At 41.6% G+C, this 26437-nt stretch overlaps 1 protein-coding gene across 2 annotated transcripts in view; it reads left to right on the top strand.

Annotated features, from left to right (window-relative positions):
• Rmnd5a (required for meiotic nuclear division 5 homolog A) overlaps positions 1-20646 on the top strand; it is a 52477-nt gene extending 31831 nt beyond the window's left edge. Inside the window, exons 5-10 of one of the 2 annotated variants that reach the window (XM_040739015.1) lie at positions 8906-9072; positions 9786-9951; positions 11685-11787; positions 14440-14594; positions 16036-16122; positions 17251-20646. In XM_040739015.1, the coding sequence (XP_040594949.1) occupies positions 8906-9072; positions 9786-9951; positions 11685-11787; positions 14440-14594; positions 16036-16099 (655 nt within the window). In that variant the 3' untranslated portion in view covers positions 16100-16122; positions 17251-20646. Of the gene's footprint in view, positions 1-8905; positions 9073-9785; positions 9952-11684; positions 11788-14439; positions 14595-16035 lie in introns of both variants that reach the window. The other variant, XM_040739014.1, reaches the window with a different exon arrangement.
• The last annotated feature ends 5791 nt before the right edge of the window (positions 20647-26437 follow it).

The raw sequence follows: 26437 nt of genomic DNA, 5'->3' as shown, positions 1-26437 counted from the left end.
AGTGGGATTTAAACCTGGGTCCTCTGGAAGACCAGTCAGTGCTCTTAACCACTGAGTCATCTCTCCAGCCTCTCCCCTTGTTCTTTTTGAAGCAAAATTTCACTAATGCTGTATAGCCCATGCTGGCATTGGCCTTCGTAGTACTGGGAATACTGGCATGCACCAGCACATATGACTTCAAGTTCTTTAAGAGAAAGATAATTAGCATTTTATTTATTTTGTGCGTACATGTATAGCTTGCAGAAGTTCTTTCTTTTTCCCATATGCACCCAGGAATTTAATTCAGATTGTCAGTCCTAGTGGCAAGTGTCTTCACTCGCTGAGTAATCTTGCCCCTTTGTATGTTTTTAAATAGTTAACAAAAATGTTGAAGAGATGGCTTAGCTGTTAGAAACATTTACTGCTCTCTGAAAGGACCTAAGTTTGATTCCCAGCACCCACACTGGATGGTTCACAACCATCTGTAACTCTACCTCCAGGGGATCTGACACTCTTCTAGATTGTACTCATGCATACATACCCACACATGGATATAATTTTAGAAATAATAATAAATAATAATAATCTGAAATGAAGAAAACATGAATACTTCTAATGTTAGAGTTAGCTAGTAACCAAGACTTCACTGTTTGAATACCCCCCATTTTTTAAAATTTATTTAACTTTATTTTTTTATAATTTGTGTGAAGGTATCAGATCCCCTGGAACTGGAGTTATGGACAGTTGGGAGTTGCCATGTGGGTGCTAGGAATTGAACTCAGGTCCTCTGGAAGAACAGCCATCTCTCTAGCCCCTGAATAACCCCTTTTATGAAAAAAACACTCATACACTATATATTGGTCATGTTGTTCTTCCTCTCCCAACTCCTCCAATATCTTCCCAACCTCCCTACCCATCCAACATTATGTTCTATTTTTCTTTCTTTCAAGAAAACAAGCAAACAACAAAAAAACAACACAAAAAGTATAAACCCACAAAAACAAAGGAAAATCTAAAAAATAAGCAAAAGCCCAATAAAACAAATGCTAAACAGCCTGGCAGTGGTGGCTCACAACTGTAATCCCAGCACTTGAGTGGCAGAGGCCAGCAGCAGATCTCTGTGAGTTCAAAACCAGCCTGGTCTACAGAGCAAGTTCTAGGACTATATAGAGAGACCCTGTCTTGAAAAACCCAAAAGAAGAAAGAAAAAGCCAAGACAAAGCAAAATGAAACCAAAAAAAAGTCTACAAAAATACCATTGAGTTCATTTGTGTTGGCCAACTACACTTGAGCATGGGGCTTTTATCTCACTGTCTGCACATTGTCTAGTTGAGAATTCCTGTGTTCATTTTCATCTAATGAAAGAACTCTGTCTGATGTGGGTTGAATGAGACAGTCTTCTACAAGTATAACCCTGTGTCATTAGATGTCATTTTAATGCTGTGCTTCTGTAGGTCTCTGGTTCTCGGAAGTGTCAGATATGGGTTCCATCTCATGGAGTGGGCCTTAAATACAATCAGTTGCACCCATAACATTTATGTTATTACAGCGCCAGCATGCCTTGCAGGCATATCGTAAAAATTAACTACAAATAGCTCAAGGACCTTAACATTTGAAGTTAAATTTTGTGCTGGTAATAAACGTGGATCTATTTACACACTTCTATGTGCAGCCATCCATCCAGTTTGACCAGCACCAGTTTTGAAAGTATTGTCTTTTCTCTGGTTTCTTTGCTTTGTCAAAGATACGCAGAATTATGTCTGAGTCTTCAGTTTGAGTCATTGGTCACCATGACTGGTTTTACACCAGTGAAACTTTGTGTGAGCTTCAATATGAAGCTGAGGATTGTTTTTTCAGTTTCTGTGAAGAATTGTGATAATGATAATTTTGATAGTAATAGCATTGAATCTGTAGATTGCTTTTGCTAGTATAGCCTCTTTATTGTACAGGTAAAGTCTTTATTGTACAGGTCTTTAACTTGCTTGACTTATCCCAAGAATTTTTTTTTTGAGGCTAGTTGTGAAAGGTGTTGTTTTCTCCATTTCTTTCTGTTTGTTATTTATATAGAGGAAGGCTTCTATTTTCCTTTTTGTTTTTATTTGTGTGTGGGTGTTAATTTTGTATCCTGCTCCTTTGCTGAAAGTGCAAACCAGCTGTAGAAGTTTCTTGGTGGAGTCTTCAGGTACTTTTATGTATAAACTCCTATCATCTGCCAGCAAAGGTACTTTGACTTCTTTCTTTGCTGCTTATGTTCCCTTGATCTCCTTCAGTTGTCTTATTGCTCTAACTGTACTATATTGGACAGTATGGAGAGAATGGATGCCCTTGTCTTGTTCGGGTACTAGTGGCAATGCTTTAAGATTCTCTCTATTTAGGTTAATGGTGACTTCCTAAATGCTTGTTGGAAATCACCTTTATTGTATTGGGGTCTGTCCTTGTACCCATAGTATCCAGAACTATTATCCTGAAGAGATGCTGGAATTTGTCAAAAGCCTTTTCTGCATCTAACGAGATGATGATTGCGTGGTTTCTGTCTTTCAGTCTGCTTATATGATGGGTTATGTTTATTGGTCTATGTATGGTGAGCCATCCCTGAATCTCTGGGATGACTCCAACTTGATTGTGGTGGATAACCTTTTTGATGTGTTCTTAGATTTGGCTTGCAAGTAATTTGAGAAATCTGTGTTCATAAGAGATATTGGTCTATAATTTTCTTTTTTTTTTTGTACAGTCTGTGTGGTTTTGGTATCGGGTGATTAAAAAGAACCAGCAACTGTTCCTTCAGTTTCTGTTTTGTGGAAGAAGTTGAGGAGTATTGGCATGAATTCATCCTTGAATATCTGATAGTATTCTGAGTTGAACACATCTGGTCCTGGGCTCTTTTGGTTGTGAGACTTGTGATTACTGTTTCTATTTTACTAGGGGTTTGGGATTTGTTTAAGTTACTTATTTGGTTTTGATTTTCATATCAACTAATTCACCCATTTCTTTTAGTTTTTTCAATTTGTTGGAGTACAGATTTTTGCATTTCCTTGATGTCTGATGTCCCTCTTTTTTTTTTTTTTTTTTTTTTTTTTTTTTTTTCCTCGAGACAGGGTTTCTCTTTATTGCTTTGGAGGCTGTCCTGGAACTCACTCTGTAAACCAGGCTGGTCTCGAATGCACAGAGATCCGCCTGCCTCTGCCTCCTGAGTGCTGGGATTGAAGGCGTGCGCCACCAACACTGGGCTCTAATGTCCCTCTTTCGCCTCTAATTTTATTGATTTGGCTCATCTCTGTGTGTCTTTTGGTTAATTTGGCTAAGACTGTTAATCTACTGATTTTTCTGCAAGAAGCAAGTCTTTCTTTTCATTGATTCTTTGTAAGTTTTGCTTATTTGCTTGTTTCTATTTATTTCAACCCTGAGTTTATTTCTTTCCTAGTCTTTGGATATTTCTTCTCGTTTTAAAGATTTCAAGTATGTGCTACTATATGAGAACTATCTTCTCTTTTTAAATGTAGACACTCAGTGCTGTGCACTTGCCTCTTAGAGCTGCCTTTATAGTGTCCAGTAGGGTTACCTATGTTGTGTTTTCCGTTCCAACATTTTAAAATTTTCCTCTTGTTTCGTTTTGTTTTGTTTGTTTTTCGAGACAGGGTTTCTCTGTGGCTTTGGAGGTTAAATTTTCTCTTGATTTCTGTCTTGACCCATTTTTCATTCAGAAATGAGGTCTGTTGAGATTTGTTTTGTGTCCTAGTACGTGTTCAGTATTTGGAGAAAGTTTCTGTAGTTGCTGAGAAGAAAGTATATTTTTTAGTGTTTGGGTGGAATGTTCTGTAAATGTCTGTTGGTCCATGTAATTTATGGTATCATTTAGCTCCTAGATTTCTCTGTTTAGTTTTTGTCCAGATGTCTGTCTTGTTTGCTGCTGAGAGTGGGGTGTTAAAGTCAGCCACTATCATTGGGTGAGGGTCGGTATGTGATTTTATCTGTAGTTGAATATGAACTGGATTGCCCTTGTGTTTGGTGCATAAATGTTTACAATTGCCATATCTAGGCTGGAGAGATAAGATAGCTCAGCCATTAAGAGCACTGGCTGCTCTTCTAGAGGTCCTGAGTTCAATTCCCAGCAACTACATGGTGGCTTACAGCCATCTATAATGAGATCTGGTGCCCTCTTCTGCCTTACAGGCAGAACACTGTATACATAATACATAAATCTTAAGAACAAAAACAAACAGCCGGGCAGTGGTGGCGTACACCTTTAATCCCAGCACTCGGGAGGCGGAGGCAGGCGGATCTCTGTGAGTTCGAGGCCGGGCTGGACCGATAGCCTCCAAAACAATACAGAGAAACCCTGTCTCGTAACCCCCCCCCCAAAAAAAACCAAAAAAACAAACAAAGAATTGCCATATCCTCTTGGTGGATTTCACCCTTTGGTGAGTATATAATGTCTTTCCCTAGCTCTTTGATTAGGTTGAGTTTGAAGTTTGTTTTGTCACATGTTAAACTAGCCACAATTGCTTGCTTCTTGGGTTTATTTGCTTGAAATACTTTTTTCATTCTTTTACCTTGAGGTGATGTCTATTCTTGATGATGTATATTTCTTGGATGCAGCCAAAAAATGAATCCTGGTTTGTTTCATTATTATTATTTAGTTTTATAATTTTATGTAGTTTTGCCTATACATATGCCTGTCACCACGTGCAAACTTAGTGGTGCCTTTGGAAGTCAGAAGAAGGAAGTGAGTCTCCTGGAAGTGGAATTACAGATTGTTGTGAACCACCATGTTCGTTCTGAGAATTGAACCCAGATCCTCTGCAAGAACATCAAGTGCTTTTAGCCACTGAGCAACCAATCTCTCCAACCCTAGATGTTGTTTTCTAATCCATTCTGTGTCTTTTATTGGGGAATTGAGACCATTGATAATGAGAGTTATCAATGAGCAGTGTTTATTGATTCCTGTTATTTGTTGTGACGATGTGGGTTGTTTCCCCATACACACACTTTCTGGTTTACTGTTCTAGGATTATTTATTCATTGTGCCTTCTTGGATATAGTTAACCTTTGCTGACTGAAGTTTTTCTTCTGGTGCCTTCTGTAGATCTGGTTTGATAGGTAGAAATTGCTTCAATTTGGTTTTATTGTAGAGTGTTCATTTTCTTTCTCTGTCAATTGTTAGTGGTAGCTTTGCTGTATATAGTATTCTAGGCCAGCGTCTGTGGTCTCTTAGAGTTTGTAGAACATCCATCCAGGTCCTGGATTTCAGAGTCTCCAAATTCTAATTGGCTGGCTGCCTTTATATGTGACTTGGTCTTATCCCTTAAATCTTTCAACATCCCTTTTGTTGTTGTTCTGTGTGTTTAGTGTTTTGATTTATGTGTCATGGGGAATTTCTTTTCTAGTCCCATCTGTTTGGTGTTTTGTTTGTTTATACTCTGATTGGCAACCTCTTTAGATGGAGGAATTTTCTTCTATGATTTTGTTGAAACATTATTGACTTTGGTTTCTTCTCCTTCCTTGATTCCTATTATTCTTAGATTTGGTCTTTGCATTGTGTCCCAAATTTCCTGGATGTTTTATGCCTGGGTGTTTTTGGATTTAACATTTTCTTTGACCGAATTATCCATTTCTTCTACTTGTCTTCAATGCCTGAGATTTCTCCATGTCTTGTAATCTGTTGGCAAGGCTTATCTATAAATCTTTCTTTTGATCTCCTAAATTTTTCATTTCCAGTTTTATGTCATTTTAGTTTTCTTTAGTGATTCTGTTTGATTTGAATTGTTGATTCCACTGTTTGTGTTTTCATGGTCTTCATTGAGACATTTATTATACCCTCTTTAACATACTCATAATTGGTATTTTGAAGCCCCTCTCTGTGCATTGCTTGAATTGCATTTCTTGGGCCCTATTGCAGTAGGGTTGCTTCTGGGAGGGACACGTTGTTTTGCTGTTTCTATTTGTGTTTGGGCTCTGATGTAGGTATCTGGAGTTAGGATGTTTGAGGTGTTTCTTGTTGTAGATATTGAACTTGTCTTTTTAGGGTAGGTATTCCATTCTTTGGTTGTTGTTGCCCTTTCTGGATCCTATTTAATTGTGATGCCAGATCCCTGGTTGATAGTGCTTTTGTGGTTAGGTTGGCAGGACACAAAGATGGGATAGGAGGAAAGGATGAGAGGGACAGTGAGACCTGGCTCCCTACCCAGAGGGCTGATAATACTGCTGAATGAACTGTTAGTAGTCCATTTCCATAGTGAAGTTACGGGGTTGCTAGCTTTTTTTTTTTCTGGAATTAGATTTTTTTTTTTTTTTTTTTTTTTGGTGTTTGAAATTTGAAGACATTTGGGTTGTGCTATTGATAGCTTCCCATTAAGCTCGTACTTATAGGGCTGAGTATTGTCAGTCATTCCCAAGAAACTAAAAAAGCAGGAGTGGAGAAAGTCTCCCTAAAGAAGACTAGAGTGGGAGGGTGTTTGCAGCCTTTAATGCTAGAAAAGGGTATAGTAGTGCATGTTGTTGGACTTGGCCAGGTGCATTTTTCTTTCCTTGTTACCAGAACTAGACACCCATCCCGAGTGGCAAATTTAGGGGAGGAGAGGGAGCAGCAGAGTAGACTCCTGAGGGAGAGCTAATCGGGCAAGTGGAGTCATGTTATTGTTTGGGGGTGGTGGGAATTAGAAATACAGAGCTCTAAGTGTACCATGCCTTTCACAGGGTAAGCAGAGTATAATGCTGATGTTCTACCAGGTGAGTGTCCGTGTGGGCTCCACTGCTTAGTCACCAAGTGGCATTACTTAGGGGGTCTGTTTATGAAAGAGGCCCAAAAAGTTTCTTCATTTGTAGACCCTGGTGGTCAAAGGGGTGTGACATTTACATGCCATTTGACAACAGCACAGGAAGCTAGGATGAGCCCTCAGCACATAGGAAGCTGTAGTGTAAAGAGAAAACCAAGCAGAGTAGCTGCGGTCTCTTTGAATCTGAATTAGCCATGAGCAGAAAACTGACACAGCCTCAGGCCACCTGTGTCCCAAGACAGCTGAGTGGCCCAACACAAAACTTGTAAACTTACTTACAACCTGAATTCCACTCCTGGGCATATACACAAAGAACCTTGTTTCCTACCACAGAGATACTTGATAGTAAATGGAATGGAAAGGTAGATAGAGTTAGGTGTGTGTGTGTGTGCGTGTGTGTATGCATATTATTCAACAAAATTTTCAGTAAAATGCTTAGACTTAGAATATATAATATTAAGCATGATCAGCCAATCCAGGGGTTGGGGAGGTGACCTCTTGCTGATTCTTGAGCATGAACTTTGAGTATGACAACATCGTGTCACAAAGTCAAAAGGGTAGATGTACCTGGTTGGCACATTTACTTCTGCTTTGGATTAAAAACCTTTGCTTTTATTAAAATTTGAATTTGCCTAACTGGCAGCCCAAATGTTGAAGTAGGTTGAACCATTGGGAGAAGACTCTACTCTCAGGAATCTGGAAGTTTTGGTCATTCATTGATTAGTGTTAGGTGACTTGAGAAAGCTAATGGTGGGGACAAAACTGCTGCCAGGAAATTTATTAGTTAAGGAATAATTGTGTAATAAGAGCTACCCAGATTTTATGTCACGTTATTTTGCCTCTACCCCACCCAGCGGTGCTAGGTGACAAACCAGAGGCCGTGTGTATGCCAGGCAAACACTGCCATTGAAACACAGCCCCATCTCAAGTTACTCACAGTTTATTTTCATGCCTAGCTCAGATTCCAGTGGGCTAGCTGAAACAATGTTCACGTAAAGGTCAGTTAAAGAATAGCTTTTCTAGTTGAATCCTTAGGGAAGTAAAGCTTTCCTATAACATTTATGAACTGTGATTTTGATAGCTGACCTGCGGTACATTTCTGTTATCACACTTGACGTGGCAGTCCTAGTTCACTGAGCTAGTACCTGCTTGTGCTGCTGGTGCCTGCTCACTCATGGTATCTCTGTTTCAAACAGAATGTTGTTCTTTCCCTTGGTGATAGTATATGTGTATGTATGCATGCTGTTTTCTTTCCTTCCTAATAAGACTAAAAGTACTGGGGTGCAGTGGTTAAGAGTACCTCTTACTTTTCCAGAAAAGACCTGGGCTTACTTACCAGCACCCATATGGCAGATCAAAACAGTCTGTAACTCCTGTTCCAGGAGGTCCAGTGCCCTCTTCTGGCCTTCAAGGGCACCTGACATGCACACCGTGCATATATACATGCATGGAGACAAACACATTCACAAGATAAATCTTTAAAAAAAAAAGACAGCATGTACATTGAGAAATATGTTTTCTGGTTTTGTTTTGCATATTTTTGTTGTAATGCTGGGGATTGAACCCAGAGCCCTACTGAATGTGTTAAACAAGCTGTATTCATAGCTAGTTTCTAATACTAAACAGAGTAGCATAAATTCTGAGTGAGGTAGTGCAGCACTTGCACCAAGCCTGGATTCACTGCTCTCTATCCACCTTGGCAGAAGGAAAGACATAACATCATAGGCTGACCTCTGACTTCCACATGGGTTAGGGTGAGTGCCCCCCAATAAGGGATGAATGCAGAAATAAATGGGAGAATGTGATTTAAAAAGTAAGAGGTTCCCCTTAAGGTTCATTTACAGATAGCCTGGTTTAATAGGAAGAAGGGTAGGTCTAAGCAATCTAGGTGTGAATCCCAAGACTCATGCTCCAGAGTGTGGCCCTCTTCATACCAGCACTATTCTTGCTATTAAAAAACCTCATTAAAGAAGTAATTGTTCTCTAACGTAGTATGTTTTCCTTTGTGTTCGCATCTTCTAACGGTTGGTGTTACTATAGCTTCCCACAAGATGGCACCAAGACCCCCTTTTTACATGCTAGAAGTCAACCATTTTTTAAAACACCTTGCTCACGCCCTTGATTACTCTTAAAACCTTTCTGTCTTGCTTTAGGTGGGCAGTATCAAACCGAGAAATGCTCATAGCCCAGAACAGCTCCTTGGAATTTAAGCTACACCGACTGTACTTTATTAGCTTGTTAATGGGTGGAACTACAAATCAGCGGGAAGCCTTACAGTATGCGAAAAATTTCCAGCCATTTGCCCTAAATCATCAAAAAGGTGAGTCTGGAGTCAGACAGCTGCCTTCCTTTGTACTGCAGAATGGGAGCCTGGGCAGGGTAGGGAGTGTACAGGGAATTGAGACAGTTTCTCTGTGTAGTCCAGGCTGGTTTCAAACTTGTGATCCTCCTGTGCCAGCCTCCAGAATGCTGGGAATACAGATGAGCACCACCAGCATGGAGAGTCAGAGACTTTTTAGATTTTAGTGTTTGGAAGGAGCCAGGAGCCACCACTTGTGTCTTATCACACTCATTTGCTAGTGAATGAAATTGTTGGGATAACGGGTAATAGAAACACTGCACACTGACACTAGAACATCAGGACAACATTGAAGACATTGCAGAGTTGGGGGCTTCTTAATGTAAAGAGACAGATGAGACCAAGGTGTGCGTGCTCCTTGGACACTCCTGTACCACCACCACGTGTCAGTGTGTTGAATATGGCTACTTCTTCACCAAATACATGTGACAGTTAAAGACTAGAAATTCCAAGTTCGGTATCTCACTGCTTGCCTTTTCTCATCCTCTCCTATGCTGTGTCCTTAGTTTAGGGGGAGGGACTTTACAAAGAAGCGTAGGGACCGGAATGTTGACCTAATTTTAGAATATCTTGCATAGGATGGAGATGTTCTTAGCTTTCTCACCTGTTGCTCACAAGTCAGTGCTGTTGGAGACATGGCTGTGCACACCTCCGTTTGCTGTGCTCTCTTTTAGACATTCAGGTGTTGATGGGAAGCCTCGTGTACCTGAGACAAGGGATTGAGAACTCACCATATGTTCACCTGCTTGATGCAAACCAGTGGGCTGACATCTGTGACATCTTTACACGGGACGCTTGTGCCCTCCTGGGGCTCTCCGTGGAGTCTCCTCTCAGTGTCAGGTGCAGTAATGGCCCTGCTTGCTCTGAAGTGGGCACTATATTGGGCAACTTTTCCTGTTGCCTTTATGATTAAACAGTAGATTATGTTGTCTTTCTGGAGAAGTGTACAGTGGTTACTTAAACTGTGGTGACACAGTTTTAGGGCAGCTGTTCTCCAAGTGTGGTCTAGGAACCGGGGAGTCCAAAACCCCCTTTCCACTGCTGAATTGACAGCACTACCATGCTGGCTGCATAGGAAATGCTTGTTGAGCTTGCAGTGCCTTGGGTAAGCAGTGCCAACTTGCTTTAAGTTGGCATTTGGGTCTACATCTTTTTAGCATACTGAGCGACACAATGGGGCATTTGCATAAAGCACTTAGTTTCATACCCCAGGGTGATGCTTGAGACAAAACACCTGTATATTGAGTTATGAACTGTCTTGTTATATATGGTTTTTGTTGTGGAATATTACTTTTAACTATGTAAAGGTGCATTATATTTGTTTATGCTGCATTTGTTTAACTGGGTAAAGATGTATTACATTTGTTTCACCTTGCCTGCCTAAAATAAAGCACCTGGTTGATATAATAAAAAGCTGAACAATCCATAGCTAAGCAGTAGAGAAGTAAGTGGAGCTGTCGGACAGAGAGGCTAAATGGAAGAAGGAATCTAGGCTCGAGAGAGAAGAGAGAATGAGGGAGATGCTTGGGCCAGTCAGGCAGCTGCCAGGCAGCCAGACACAGAGGATGCAGCAGAGTAGGACGACAGAATGAAAGAAAGGGAAAAAGCCCCAAGGCAAAATGTAAATAAGGAGAAACAGGTTAAAATGAGTTTTTAGAGCTAGTGAGATAAGCCTAAGCTAAGGCCGAGTACTCATAACTAATAATAAGCATCCATGCCATGATTTGGGAACTGATTGGTGGCCCACAAGAGCTGCTACAGGTTTTTACTTGGAACAATTTGCAACAAACACTCCATTGTGATTTTCAATGAATTAGTATGTTTTAATTTCTAACATTAAGTTACATAATCCACAGAGCCAAAACCACAGTTATTTGCATTTCTGGGTTTGACAGTTATTTTTCCAGGTGACATAATGATAAAGGTTAAAAATTTAGGCTAAAGTTGAAATTTTGAGTATGAGCTTGTAAAGAAAAGCTTTTCAAATGAGTCTGATGATGAGACTGTAGATTTTTTTATATTGTAAACTGGAAGGAAAACTTCGCAAAGTTTAATTCATATATAACCTTACCTTGTCACACTCATAGAGAAGAGACTCAGAAGTGCTCTCTCTTTCCTTTACATGTGGAGGACAGTCTGCTGGGCTTGGGGGAACTCAGTACTGTGCTCTCCTCAGCCCTCCTTTGAACCGATGGGAATCGTGCTGCTCCTAATGGTGGCGCCTCCCTCTCAGCACTGATGCCAGAGCTGCCCCTCTTCTGATAGGGCAGAACCAGCTATTCTTTTTTATAATCGCTGAGGAATTAAATGAAAATTAAACTATCCAGTCAGAAAATGGTCCTTTTAATGTTTGCTCATTTTTCCTTCTGCACCCCCCCCCCCATTTCTCCCATACTGGCTAAGCTTATGCGGTAGCACTAGGGTTTATGCTTTGTTTGCAAAGGGTTTCGTAACTACAGGGAATACAGCTGAGGGCTGGGGGAGGGGAGCGATCAGTTCATTTTTCTTTTAGAAGAAACAGCTGCCAGGTTCTGTCTTTGGGGTTGGCCCTGATGCTTGTCTTTTGTCCTCAGTTTCTCGGCAGGTTGTGTGGCACTGCCTGCACTAATCAACATCAAAGCTGTGATTGAGCAGAGGCAGTGCACTGGAGTCTGGAACCAGAAAGATGAGCTACCTGTGAGTTCTATTGATAGTTTGTTTTCCCTTCCCGTCTTAGAAAATGGTGTTTTGCTAGGTGGTGGTGGCGCACGACAGTGCTTGGGAGGCAGAGGCGGGCCGAGCTCTGTGAGTTCAAGACCAGCCTGGTCTATAAGAGCTAGTTCCAGGACAGGCTCCAAAGCTACATAGGGAAACCAAAAGAAAAAAGAAAGAAAATGGATGTTTTAAGAGTTAAAAGTACTCATCGTGCCATTTAATCAGAAAACACTATTGTTAGCCATTCAATGGGTTTGTTTATATTTGTTCTAATGCACATAACATGAGTAAAAACAAGGTTGGGGGTATAGCTTTGGGTCCAGCACCACTCTAAAAAGGAAACAAACCAGTTAACTAATTAAAACAGACATGAGGGAGTTATGGCACACACTAACCCAGCACTCAGGAAGCAGAGGTAGGCAGATCTTTGAGTCTGAGAGCAGCCTGTCCTACAGAGTGAGTTCCAAGTCATCCAGGGCCTCATAATTGAGATCCTGTCTCCACAACAACAAACAAAACAAGACAACAGAGTGGGACATCGTTCTCGTTTGAAAACACTGGAGGAATGTATCCAAAATTTTGTCTTCAAGTTTCAGTTGCAAGCTGATAATGCAAACCTCTGAAGTGGGGAGAGTTGTGCCTTCTCTCAGCACACAGAGTGCTTTCTAGTGAACTCACTTGTGGACAGTGGTTTGTTTATCTGTAAAAAGAGGGCCTCTTCTCGCTATGGGCTACCAAGCCTAGAGGTGTCAGGACATTATGGCTGTCATGATGGCTATAATATGAGGTACAGTGTTACTGTGTGAATTACGCCTGGCAGTAGACACTGAGGCTTTAACTTCAGTTACCATTTCTGGCACAGTTATGTACCCTGAGGACTAAAGTAAGCTTTGGCATTGGCTTCTTTTCTGCCACACCTCACACAAGTTTGTCTGCAGTTGCCTTTTTCTTCCAGCTGTGAGCCTGTCAGTTGGTTGCATCAACTCTTAAGAACTTGTTGAAGAAGGTTTGTGATTAAAGACACAGGTGCCCTCCCAGTACTCCACGTGGTTGGGACAGAAGCAGCACTTGACTCTGCTGCTGCTGAGCAAATGAAAGAACTCGGTTCCCTGAGCAGGTGCCCAGCTCAGGCAGTTTTATTTACTATCATACTGTGAGCATCTTTGAAATTTGCACACTGAAGTAGAGCAATCAGTAGGATCCAGCTGACAGTATACACTTGGGGCTACGAAAGCAGCAGGAGGTGATGGCTGGTAATCTTTCCTCAGGATTGCTTTAATGTGCTTTTGGCATTTGTCCTCTTCCCCCCCCCCCTTTTTTTTTAAAGATGCTTTTACTATGTGTCCCACTTAGGTTTCCTCTGATTCTCCTGGGTACTGGCTTATAGGTCTGTTCCACCATTTTTGTGGTACTGTAGTTTGGACTCCGATCCCAGTGAATACTAAACCACATCTCCTACCCTTTGTCAGTTTTCCTTAAAGGACCTTATTAATAGGTCTATTTTCTTTTTTTTTTTTTGAGTCAGTGTCTCACTGTGTGTCCCTGGCTGGCATGGGACTCTATGAATAGATCAGGCTGGCCTCAAACTCAAATCCCCCTTCTCTGCTGGGATTAAAGGTGTGTGTCACTACAGCTGGCATCGATGACCTTGTAGAACCATAGCTGTTATAGATTGAGAGGAAGGTAAACAATGTTTGTTGAGGTTCTGGGGTAAAGCAGCTGCTCTGCTATATGGTTTCAAGCTTGTATATGATTAGATATGTTTTGTGGCAAAAATGTAATGGTCACACCATGCCATGAGCTTTAATGTACAAATCACAAAAGATGCTTTTGAGGTTTGGCTTAAGCAGGTATTTGTGGTACAAGCTTGTAATTCCAGGTGCCTGGAAGGCCTGCCTAGACAACTTACTGAGATCCTATCTCAGTAGGAAAAAAAAAGCATGTGCATAAGGGATAGGATGGGGAGCTGACTTCAAGCTGCCTAGCCCCATGCAAAACCTTACGTTGGATTCCCACCACTGCAAAATAAGAAATGGGGCACAGACTAAACTTGGCTTACCTCCGAGTTTCAGGTTTTCTCTCAGAGAAAACCACTTCACACAAATGACATAAGAAACTCAGACCTATAGTTCACACAGAAGATAACTATATTTAGGCTGTGCTAGGAGTAGTTGTTTCACTGAGTTTATCACCTAACCAAGTGCTGCCTACAGGACAGTCAGGATGTCTGCTGGTTTTGCCTTTGAGATACGTGTGTGTGTGTGTGTGTGTGTGTGTGTGTGTGTGTGTGTGTGTGTGTGTGTGTGTGTATTCTGATAAATTTTCAAGGTGTTTAGGCTGGGGATATGGCTTAGTGTGGTGGCCACTCTGATCTAGGCTGTGAGTTTTGCCTGGTACCACCAAAAAAAGTATTAACTTTGGAAGCATGGTATCTGATGCTCATAGACCCCAAAATATAGTTTACAAAGTAGTGTAGTTTTACAGACCAGTTTAACTCAACTTGGAATCCTAAGACGCCCCTCTCTGAGACAGTTCCCCTAGAGTCCTCCAAACAGATGTTCTTACTGCGCAGTGCACAGGTGTGTGGAGTTTCCAGGGTTTCACCAGCCTTTCTACATTGTCTTTTCTGAACAGATTGAAGTGGACCTTGGTAAGAAGTGCTGGTATCACTCCATATTTGCCTGCCCTATTCTTCGTCAGCAAACAACAGATAACAATCCACCCATGAAATTGGTTTGTGGTCATATTATATCAAGAGATGCCCTGAATAAAATGTTTAATGGTAGCAAGTAAGTGTCTAATTTCTTATACGTTAAATAAGCCTTCTTGTGTAAAGATAAGATGTAATAAGGATAAATGAATGAAGCTAGAATTATGTATTTATATATTTGATTCTTTGAGACAAGTTTTCTCTGTAGTCCTGGCTGATCTGTAGACCAGGCGAGCGTCAAACTCAGACATTATCTGTTCCTGCTTCCCAAGTATTGGCATTAAAGATGTACAGCACCATGCTCCACACCACAACTAGATTTAGAAAGTAGTTTCTTAACTATTCATCTAAAGTAGATAACATCTAATCTCTTTTGTTAGTTTAATCTGCTCAAGGATTTGGTTTAATAAATGTAGTCTTATTCTTTGAGTAGGCATCCCTTCCCTTCAAACTTTTAAGAGTAATGTAATGTATATACCTTTCTCCCTTCTGTGATTTGCTTTTCTCAATTGAGGAGTTTGTTTATGAGATCTTTTTATATGCTGCAAAAGAGCCCTCTGTTATTGTTACAGTTACCAGAATAGCATGGCATGCTTGTACATGCTTATAATCCCAGCATTTGAGTAGTAGAGGCAGGAGGATCTGGAGTTCAAGGTCATCCTCAATTACATAGCAACTTGGAGGGGCTATCCTGAACTATATGAAATTGTTTCATCCTGCTTCCTGCCTTCACCCCACAAATGGTAGACTATCTGCAGTATGGAAATACTATTATTTAGTCTGTTTCCTATTGATGAATACAGTGCCAGCATGTGTTATCCACATGTGATACATTCCTACTATTGTAACCACAGTTCATAGTATATTGACATTGGTAATTTTTGTAGGTAATGAGCCCAACTTAAAAAAAAAACAAACAAAAAGTCTCAGAGGTAGTCTAGCTTAGGCAGTTAGGGGAGTCTTCACTGGTGCTGGATCTGGCCCATTATGGGAAAACCCTTTCCTGGGAGGTCTCTTGATTGAAAGAAACTGTTCATGCCCTTCCCAGACCATACAGAAACCCTGGCAATGCAGATCACTGGTAACCTTGTTCACATGGAGCCTGTGTTCTTTGTCACTGAAGGATCTGTGGGCTATTCTTGGTGCAGGCTTGGCAGCTCACAACAGATTTGCTGTCATTGAATAGATAATACAGTTCACACATTTGAAATTCATTGTAAGCCTTGGTGGGCTAAGATTAAATTTACTTCTGAAATTCAAGAAGCAGTTTTCAGACAATTGTTTTCCTACAAAACAGTTATCATTGAGGAAGCTTTCGGGTGAAGATCTGACTGAGGTGTTGTTTTCTGTGACCCTTCAAAGCCTGGCTAGCAGTTACGTTAAGAGAGCATAGCTAACCCTTCAGGCAAAGTAAACGTAGAAGCTATGCTTTTGTACATGTTGCAGGTGTGTGTACCTAAGTGGAAATGGAGTGCTCAGTGCTGACATTGTTTGACTCATTCTTTCTATCTTGAATTTAGATTAAAATGTCCATACTGCCCAATGGAACAAAGTCCAGGAGATGCCAAACAGATATTTTTCTGAAGAAATGGGTTTGTTTGCAATTTGTAAGTGAAACTGAATTATGGGTACATTCGAGACAAGAGCGATCCATTGACTGCAGCTATCCAAGAACTGCCGGGTTTATAAGCTGTGCTCCAGAAGCTGCTGACACGCGAGTGTGCACGAGGGAGTGCTCCGGATGGTGTTACATAGGGCTTTTTTCACTCTTGGTCTTCGTTTCTGATCAAGTAAACACACCAGCAGTTGTCATTCAGTGCAGGTTTTTGTACTTACTATATGGTGATTTTTTTTTTTTTTTACTTAAAAGCAGAAACAGAAGTTGACCTTCCTGACATGTGTTTGATATTCCTCCTGCTTTTACTTCTGTCATTTTCTCGACAATTGTAAGCTTGAGCGTGTTTGTGGAAGAACTTTCTTTCTTGTTATGTATACATAATTAAATGAAAATTCTTCATAGTAGTTTGACAGATTGAATTGTGGTTATACAACGAATTTGCTTTTTTGTTTTGTTTTTCTTTTTGACTTAAGGAAGAAAGCTGTGAAAAATTCCAAATTTGTGTTGCTTTTTGATATTTTACTCTGCTCCAGCTCTTGCTTCAAAGTCAGCCCGCCTGCATTTGAGTTGTCTATAGCCCCAGCAGGCTTCCTGTTTTAAATCCCATCATGAATTTAGCAGGCTGATGTGAGAATGAAAGAAATATTACTTACTGGTTCTTTGCTTTTATTACCAAGAGGTGCTTTTTAAAAAAGTGTATTTAATAAATGGAATTCTGAAGTTAGGGTGTTACTAAGTTGATATATGCTCTTTCGGTCTGAGCACCCTGTCCTTTGAAATCTGCCTTCAAGACTTGGCTGGGTATCACATTAGTTTATCATCATAGACACGTGGTGTTGTGTTGTGCATGTGTATATAAATACGCACACCAGCATCAAGCATTATGTATGTGGAAGGGAGGAAGCATGTTCAGTTCTAAATGCAGTTGCCAGACTCATCACTTCAGGTATTAAGGACAAACACTAGTAACTTTGTGTGCCGTGGACCACGTTTACTGCTGTTTTGTGTTGAGTTAGTATATTGTTCATGCCTCTCTTCTGCAGAGTGTCTTATTGAGTTGACTGTGAACCTGTATATTAATCAAATGGCTACAGATAATGATCTTTTCTTTTGTGAGGTATCTTCATTTTAATGCACTGCCCAGAAAGAGCCCTGTGTAAGAGTTATTCTCTGAATGAGGAACTGCATGGAAAAGACTTCTGTGGACATAATTCTGACATAAACCCATGAAATACTTCATCTTGAGAAGAGTGCTGTGTGGAAATCACCAAATATTTCACAACTTTATTTCATCTGACATAGATCTGAACATCAACATAGGAATATCTTCACCAGGAAATGAAGAACATTGTAAACACAGAAGCAGAGAGAAATGTGACTCTTCTGGTTTTAAACTACAGATGGACTCAGTTTAAGGGGATAGGGGTAACAGCTTTGGTGCTAAGTTAATTAGAAATTGCCAGCGTTCACAGTGGTATACTAGTCTGCATGGTCTTTTCTGAAATGTTTACCTGGGAGAGCTGGCATTTGCCTGTGAAGGGGAAGAATAATACTGTAGGAAAGCCCTGTGGCGTGACCATGTGGTCAGTTTCATGTTGATGGCTACTGTTTGCTGTGTAGGTTAGCCAGGATCATGATTAGCCCAGCTCAGAGTGCATGCTTTGTTCAAACGCAGCCTGGCTCACAGTGACTTGTGCTTCAGTGTTGGGATGCTCTGTGGAGTCCCCCATGCTCCATGAAGCAGTGAAAGAGAGCAGAGATAGAAGCCTCTGGACTATAGGAGAAAGGCTTAGTGTCAGGCAGTATCCTGTTGAGGGTGTAAACTCGTTTACTATAATCTTTCCTTTGAATTAAATTCTAGAGTGTCAGGCAGTTTTTTTTTTTAAACAACTTTGATATTCCTAAGCCAAATTTAGTTTTTAGGGTTTTTTTTTTTCCCATAACTTATTCTTACCTTCCAACTTCAAACATCTGCATGACATTTAGACTTTGCATAAAATTTGTGTGATACAGACATGTTCTTGAGGCTGGTGGCAAATCTTTTTTGGAAACAAGACCCTTCATACAGTGGCCTCAGGCCATCTTAAGGACAAAGGCTCTGCCTGGTCCTCCTGGTGCTGGGAATCACATTGGCAGTTTCTTGTGAAGCTCGTGAAACTTTAAAACGAGTTTTAACAAGTATTTGGCCTTACAGCTTCCTCTGTAAAGTAAGGTCTTACAGTCCCAGTGGGCAGGGAGGGCAAGGGCCAAATTCAGAAACTTGATCTGACAGTTTATCGTGGAAATTAGGTCTTAAGGTTTTCTTTAACTGTGTGGACTTTAATCTGTGTGAGATTGACTGCGGCAGAGGTGGATTTGAAGAAGCCAGACCTTGACCAAAGATGCTGAAGTACAACATTAAGACCTTTGTACTCGAGAACTCCCTTCACAGTGGTGTAAAACCATGCCATCACTGATGCCATACTCATGCTAGCATGCAGGAGGATGCCATCTGTCACTTTCGGCCACTTATTAGAGAAGGTAATGCTAGAGGCAAGGGCTGCCAGTCACGTGTACAACAGGCATTGGAAACAGCCGCAGAATGGCTTCTTTGAGAGCCATTTGCTTCCCTGTAGTGCTCAAAGGCTGTCATGGGACTCTGCTAAACCAATAAAACCTTATTAGCAAATCTTTAGATTCTGGTATAGCCAGAGCCTCTCCACAGTGGCTAAGGTTGTCGTTGATCTTTTTCTCCTTTGTGTGATCATCACAGATGCCATTTCTGTTTTATTGATGATTATATGATTAGACTTTTAATACATAAATGAACGGGTATTGGTGCCTCTTTATTTTTAAAAAAAATTGAAAAGAGCCACCTCATATTCATAGAGTATGTATTTTGTGTGTGTGTGAGCTTTTAATTGAAAATAAGAAAGTTAGGAAGTAAATTTTTCGTTGTGCTTTTCCACAGCAGCTAACGTGTAGGGAGACATTAAACCCACACCAAATCATGTGGGGATGAGGATCCCCCAATCGTCCTCTCCAGGTGGCCAGTCCCATAGGCTGTGCAGCTCAGACTCCACATGCTGTGTTTCCACCTCGGGCTGTCAGCCTTTGGGGCAATGCATATCAAAAGCCAAGAACTCTTGGTTTATCTGCACAATTCAAGCTGCTGGTAGACTTCACAAGCCCTCTGGTTTCCCAGTTCAACCTCTCATAAAGTAGATTGACAGCATAGCTATGCTGTCAGTCTGTTTAGTCAGCTGACTCAGGTTATCTTCAGGGAAGGTATGGAGACGTGGGTTGTTCAGTTCATCTCTAGGATGCGTATGGTGAAGGCAAACCAAATATTTCTCACCATTGAACTGTCTATACATTATCTTTGGTAACAATAGAATACTGTGGTCTTGGGGAACACACAGAGGGAACATGTAGCAAGGACCACATACAAAGAAAGCTCAATGTTTCATAAGCCTGCAGCTGACAGGTTGTATGTGGTACTGTAGTGTTCACCATAAGCAGGTACAAGCTTCATGAACTTTGCATACTGAATTATAATTGAGTAGATACCAAAAACAGAGTGGCAAATGTATTTTAGTAGCAGATGAGGCAGTTAGTTTTAGGGTGAATTTTCCACTGTTGGTTTTACTTCAAGATGTAGCAAGAGAAAAATTTTTAAGGTGTTTTTAAGCTGTAGCAGGCATATGCTTCATTTACTTCCAAAGAGGCAAAACGCAGCTAGACTCGCTTGTACTCGTGCTTCGCTCCGTGGTGTGGGTGGATATCTACACTTTCTTAGCAGCGGTCTTAAGCTACTCACAGCCAGGCAGCTGTGGGGCTCTGTAGGACTTAGTGCCTGAACATTTCTTCTGGGAAGGGGCTGGAGTGAATGTACTGGGATGGCGGGGAAGTGGGAGGAAACAGGAGTGTGAGTGAGTGTGCATGTGTGGAATTTCACCATCACCCCGAAGCTAGCAAGCAACCGCTGTTGGCCCTGTCACTCGTGACTGCAGCGTGCATGCATTTCTTCACCGTGTTTTCTAACTACACTAGGAATTCATCAGCTCACCTTGCTCAGATGGCTCAGGACTCTATTCTTTGGCTCACCCCATGCTCCTGGGTTCTATAGTGTTTCTATAATTATGAATAGTGTTGCACTGTAATCTATCATATAGAGCTATATGTATGGAAATTTTTGATCAGTTTTTTAAAAGATGTATCCTGTTTGCAAAGGCACAATAAAATTGCATCTTCTAGATTATAGGCAATAAAGGTAACAATAAACCTTACTTAAATCATACTGATACTCTCTGCTCATTTGATTTTTGGGGGGAAAAAGTCTTAACATATTCAGTAGTTTCAGGGATTTCATTTAACTTAAAAATTCTGATATATTTAATTTATAAATTTCGGACTGATATAACAGAGTTTGGAAAACTATAAGAAATGCTTTGTTAATGTGTGTATTCCTATGTAAAACACATGGCTTCTCCCGTGTATATTTTTTAAGATTAAAGACTTGCACATTTGAAAAGTGTTTTGTGGAGCCAGTCTGTGAACTTGCCAGGTGACAAGGCTGGGTGGGGTGTGGAGGTGCTAATTGTGAGAAGAGAAAGCCCCTGTCAGCGAGTGTCTGTGCACAGGAAGGACAGAGAGTGTCTGTCGACATTGTGCGAAGAAGAGGTGACTGGACGCCCAGAGCTTGAGATGAGGGGACTGTTTCCAGGTTGCTGGGGTCGGGGTGTACCTCGGCACTGCTGGGCAAGAACAGGCTGAATTGTCTAGCCTCAACAAGAAGCTAAATTCTCTTGTCATAGAGCACAAGAACTTATTTGTGTTCCTTTTTCTAGTTTTTAAAGAAATTGAGATTGTTACCAAGGAAAAATCTTGTCTCATGAAATGGCTTGAAAGAGCCCCTAGAGGCAACCTGAGTGTTGAACACTCTTCAGAGCAGAATCGTGCTGTCATAATTCGGTTTCCCTTGGTATCTGTCCTACTTCGTTTTCTATTGCTGTTACAAACACCATGACCAAAAGCAACTTGCCTGTGAGCCAGTCTGTTAGAGGCAATCCCTCGATTGAAGTTTCTTCTTCACATTGGCAAAACTAACCAGTGTGGTATCATTGAGGAAAAAGCCCTAAATAAATTCTACCCTTTAGTTGACTTAAGCATTGCTAGTTGGGGGTAGTGGTACATGTCTAGGCAATCTATTGGCAGCTTCCAATTCTGTATGATATCTTTGCCACATTATGATAACAGTTGCCAAGACTACTTTAGGTGAAGGGTAGGACAGCCAAAACTACTCTTAACTTGGACCTGCGGGTATCTCATGGTGACTGAACTTGATGAAAATGCTTGCTATCTCTTCCTTTATATTGTATCTATGTAGCATGAGTTCTGATGTGTCTTAGTGAAAACCCGAAGTCAGGTATCCGGGTAAATGCTGAAAGGTCAGAGAAGTAAAGGAGCTAGCCACAAGAGACCTTTTACCTCTACTGAATCCTTAGACCAAAGGATGCTATGAGCTCCTGTCTCCTTGTCTTCTCTTGCCTTATATTCCTCTCTCTCTGCCCAGCCATACCATTCCTACCTCTGCCTCCCTGAGTGCTGGGATTAAAGATATGTGTGCCACCACTGCCTGACATCTACGGCTATCTACGACTAGCTCTGTACCCTGACCTTCAGGAAAGCTATCACAAACAAAATAATCACATATCTATTTCCTTCTTGCTGTATTAACCTTTGAGTTGGGTCACGTATGTAGACTTGTTGACCATTTGAGGAATGACCAATGCTGTCACAATACAGGGTTGAATCACTAGACTTGGCTGATTTCTCCCCTGCCAACTCCTACTGAAGACTAATGACACCTACCAATCACTATGACACAACACAGGCCATTGTAGCAGTGGAGAGATGGCTCAGTGATAGAGTGCTAGTTGCTCTTACAGAGATAACCACAAGGTGGCTCCCAACCACCCATCCATTACTCTAGTTCTAGGGGACCTCGTGCCCTCTTCTGACTTCTTTTGGTGCCAGTCATGCATGTGGTGCACATGCAGACAGAACACTCAGTAAAAAGTGACAGTTGAATTCCTCAAAGTACTCCCCCTCCCTGCTGACGAGTCATGAATGTCCCCTTGGGTAGGCCATCTCCCTTTATCTGTGGCTCCCATAAGTCCCAGGAGTGGGGAAACTTAGTTATGAGCAAAGCTCCCTCTTCATTCTGTGGCCATTGAACAAGTCTTTCTACCCAACACTCGCTTCTCAGGCTCTAGTGTCCTATGGGGCCTGAGTCTGATAGCAGTGTCTGGGAAACAATGTAGGTCCCTTCTGGACACATTTGGAACCCGTCTTCCAGGTGATATAGTTGAGACTGGTATCCCACTTCTTAGACCAAGCTCTTGTGAGTGGTTGCAGGGCTCCGAGATCCCCAGGCATAAATGTCCACTAGGATTCATTACTGTTTACCTCGGGAAGTGGTAAAAGTGGGGAGACCCTGGGCACTGGAGAGATGGCTGTGGTAAGAGCATTTGACATTCTTCCAGACGACCTGAGTTCAACTCCCAGCATCCACATCCGTGTTCACTGTTACTGGTATCACACTAGAGGGGGAAAACGATCCTTCCTGGAGCAGTTTAAACGGAGCCCAAATTTGAATTCTCCACTTCTGTCTCCAGTCTGTTCCCAACAAAAGACTTTGTTTTATATTTATTGAACAGCATGGAAAACAAGGTTTGAGAAAGGAACAAGGAATCTCTTAATCATTTTTCACTAGTGTTCACAATGGAAGAAGTTACTTTATGATCCTCATTGACCCCACTTTTGAGTGGATTTGATACCACTCAAAATCACAAACCAGAATCCTAACAAAAGATCACGGGCATGGAAGAACATAGTTTTAAAATCAAAGCTATGCATTTAGCTTTGGTTGTAAAAGCTGATTACGTGAAGTCCCATACTCAGCAAGGTTGATTATATTATTTTCTTGAAGACTAGTTAAACTGAAGCAGGCTTGGTCACAGGCATTTTTGTTGTTTTCTGAGACAGGATTTCTTGACTTAAGTAGCTTTGACTGTCCTGGAACTAGCTTTGTAGAGGAGGCTGTTCTTCTTTTCTTATTATTACATTTTTTTAAAATTAGAAACAAGTTTGCTTCACATGTCACTCCTAACTCCTTCCCCTCCTCCCGCACCCTCCCATCAGCCCCACCAGCCCCCACCCGAGGAGGCTGTTCTTGAATTCACAGAGATCTTCCTGCCTCTGCCTCTCAAGTGCTGGGTTGGACTAAAGGCATGTGCTACCACCGCCTGACTCACAGACATATTTTTTTAACTTGGTTGGAAAGTAAGGTAAAGCTCAGTTTCTGAAGGTAAGAGGTATTTTCAGAAAAAAAAGGACCATCCCCACAGTTAGCAACCACTTGTAACTCCAGTTCCAGTGTGGGTGGGGGCTCACCGAAGGCGCTCATACACATAGATGAAAATGAAAAAGCTGGGGATATCCAGTAAATATGACATTGCTTGTGAAAAATTCAGTAGCAGTTCACTTCTTCAGTATCTATTGTCCTGCAAGCATGGTTCTAGTTCTGCAAGCATGGTTCTAGTTCATTAAAGAAGTCTATAAATACATGTTCCTTCTTTTAGGATAGGGACGATTACTATATTTTACAAGTGGGCTACTCTGTTACCAAGAAATGAAGCCACTTGTGAGAGAATACACATTTGAATAATTGAGCTAGCAAGCAGGGTTCACTGCCTCTTTAACCCCTGCTAGAGTCACTTTTAGTCTTTTCTGTGGAGATGGTCTGCTACAGTTTTGGAAAAAAGGTAAGTGTGGTGATATATTATTTATGATTTATTAAAGCTTGCCTGGGTGTCCAGAAAGCAAAGCCAGAGGTTAGGCAATGGTGATGCACACCTTTAATGCCAGCAGCCGTGCTAGCAAGCCATAGAGCCAGGCAGTGGTGGCACACAGCTTTAATCCCAGGACTCAGGAGACAGGCAGATGGATCTCTGTGAGTTCAAGACCACCCTGGCCTACACAAGAGCACTTTAGAGGTGGATACAGGACGATATGGCTGGGAGGACAAAGGGATATAAGGAGGAGACAGGAACACAGAGTTTTTGCCTCTAAGAATTCGTGGAGATAGCATTGACTCTGAGGATTTGTGCAGACAGAACAGCCCTTTCAGCCTGAGGTACAGGTAAGAGCTAGTGGCCGGCTGCTTTGCTTCTCTGATCTTCCGCTTGAAACTTGAACCCCAATATCTGTCTCTGGGGTTTTTTTTCCCATGTTACAGGTAAGTGCTGCCTCAGGTCCTCAGACTACCAGGAGAATTTGAACATGTGCCGGAGGAGCAGCTGCTGGAAAAGAGTTACCTACCTGACTCACTCACTGGGCAATGGTTCAGGGACCTCCCAGGCAAGCGCTCTACCAACTGAGTTGTGTTCCCAGAGACTCAAGGGCTTCCTATGAATGTGGAAGGCTCTCTTCAAAGCAGTTTAACAGCTAGGGAAAAACTTCTTTCTCTGGTATGTTACAGGCTATTTGAGCAAAAGAAAGTCTAACAAGAAAGACTAGCTACACTGATGTTTTCCTTACACAAAAGTGTATGTATGTATATATATATGTATGTATGTATGTATGTATGTGTGTGTATATATTATAAATATATAATTTTCGAGTGTGTGTGTACATGGAAGGTGTGGGTATGGAAGAGGACTGTGTGTGTGTGTAGGTCAGAGGACAACCTTGGGTGTCACTCCTCTTGGCTGCTTTGATTTGTATAGGTTTGATTTGGTTTAGATTGGATTGGTTCATAGGGTCTCACTGAGACTTGAAGCTCACCTTTTGACCAGGCTGTCTGTCTGTCCAGGGAGTCTCAAGGATCCTTGTCTCTGTCTCCCCAGCACCGGGATTTCAAGATGTATCACTTTATAAGGATGCTGGTGATCAAGTACAGGTCTCCCTAGCCTCCAAGATACATTTTTATTAAATACTTGTTAATGGTGCCATATCTAGCCATTATAGCCTGAGTCTTTACTTCCTGTCCCTCAGGATTCAAGGATTGTACTACAGTCCTTACCCTCATGATTTGTAGAACCAATGCTTCAGACTGGCAGTTGATCCTGATAGCAGTGTGGTACTGTTCAGTGCTCCATGGGCATGTGTGGGACAAACACTGAATGGCTCTCATCATCTGAGAGCCCCAGCCTAAACTCAAAGCCTGCCTTTGCACACTAGGCTGCATGGCCATGGGTTTGACTTCTGTTGCCTCCCAGACTAGAGGCTCTGATGAATGTTCCTTATCTTTAACTAAGTGCTTTTTAACATTTTACTTGTAAGTTGGTTAATTCTCTTGTTGCCATGACAAAATACCTAAGAGAACAATTTAAGGGAGAATTTTTTTAAATTTTACTTTTGTGTATATGGGTGTTTTTCTTGTGTGTATGTCTGTACAATATATGTGTATGTAGTGCCTGAGGAGGCCAGAATAGGGCATCAGACTTTGCTATTGTGTAAGATGTTAATTACTACCCCCCAAAAGATTAGCCATTATATGTTATCCTTCCAGAGTCTTCCAAGTTTAACCCCTCTGCTCCTCAAATTCTGTCTTAGTTAGGGTTTCTATTGCTGTGAATAGACACCATAACAGCAACTCTTATAAAGGAAAACGTTTTTGTTTATTTTCCAAAATCTTGGTTTCTCTGTAGCTTTGGAGCCTGTACTGGAACTCGATCTGTAGATCAGGCTGGCCTTAAACTCACAGAAACCTGCCTGCCTCTGCCTCCCAAGTGCTGGGATAAAAGGAACGCACCACCACCACCCAGCAAGGAAAACATTTAATTGGAACTGGCTTGCAGTTCAGAGGTTTAGTCCATTATCGTCATGGCAGGAGGAATGGTGGTGTGCAGACAGACATGGTGCTGGAGAGGAGCTGAGAGTTCTACATCTGGAACCTTGGGCAGCAGGAGAGCTCAGGTGTGAGTCTGGAGAAGCCCACACCTACACTTGATATGAATTCCCTCCCTCCAAGCACATCTCTTTCTGCTAACCCCTTGAGCTTACATCTGTGCTAAAATCTCTTCCTAATAAACACCAACTGTGCTCCATACTAACGAGTCCTGATGATCTTGTCTTAGTGAAGTCAGGAACACCAGCTTCACCACGGGTGAGATGGCTCAGCAAGGAAAGGCACTTGCTGCCACACAGGACAGCATGATCTCAATCCATGGGACACACGTGGTGGAAGGAGAGAGTCCACTCCCCAAATCCTTTAAGTTGTCCTCTGACTAGCACAATGACAATGACACAGTGCTCAC

The sequence above is a fragment of the Mesocricetus auratus genome, unplaced genomic scaffold (assembly GCF_017639785.1).
Source record: "Mesocricetus auratus isolate SY011 unplaced genomic scaffold, BCM_Maur_2.0 Super-Scaffold_100676, whole genome shotgun sequence".
Classification (NCBI taxonomy): Eukaryota; Metazoa; Chordata; class Mammalia; order Rodentia; family Cricetidae; genus Mesocricetus; species Mesocricetus auratus.
This window is presented reverse-complemented; position numbering and strand designations above follow the sequence as displayed.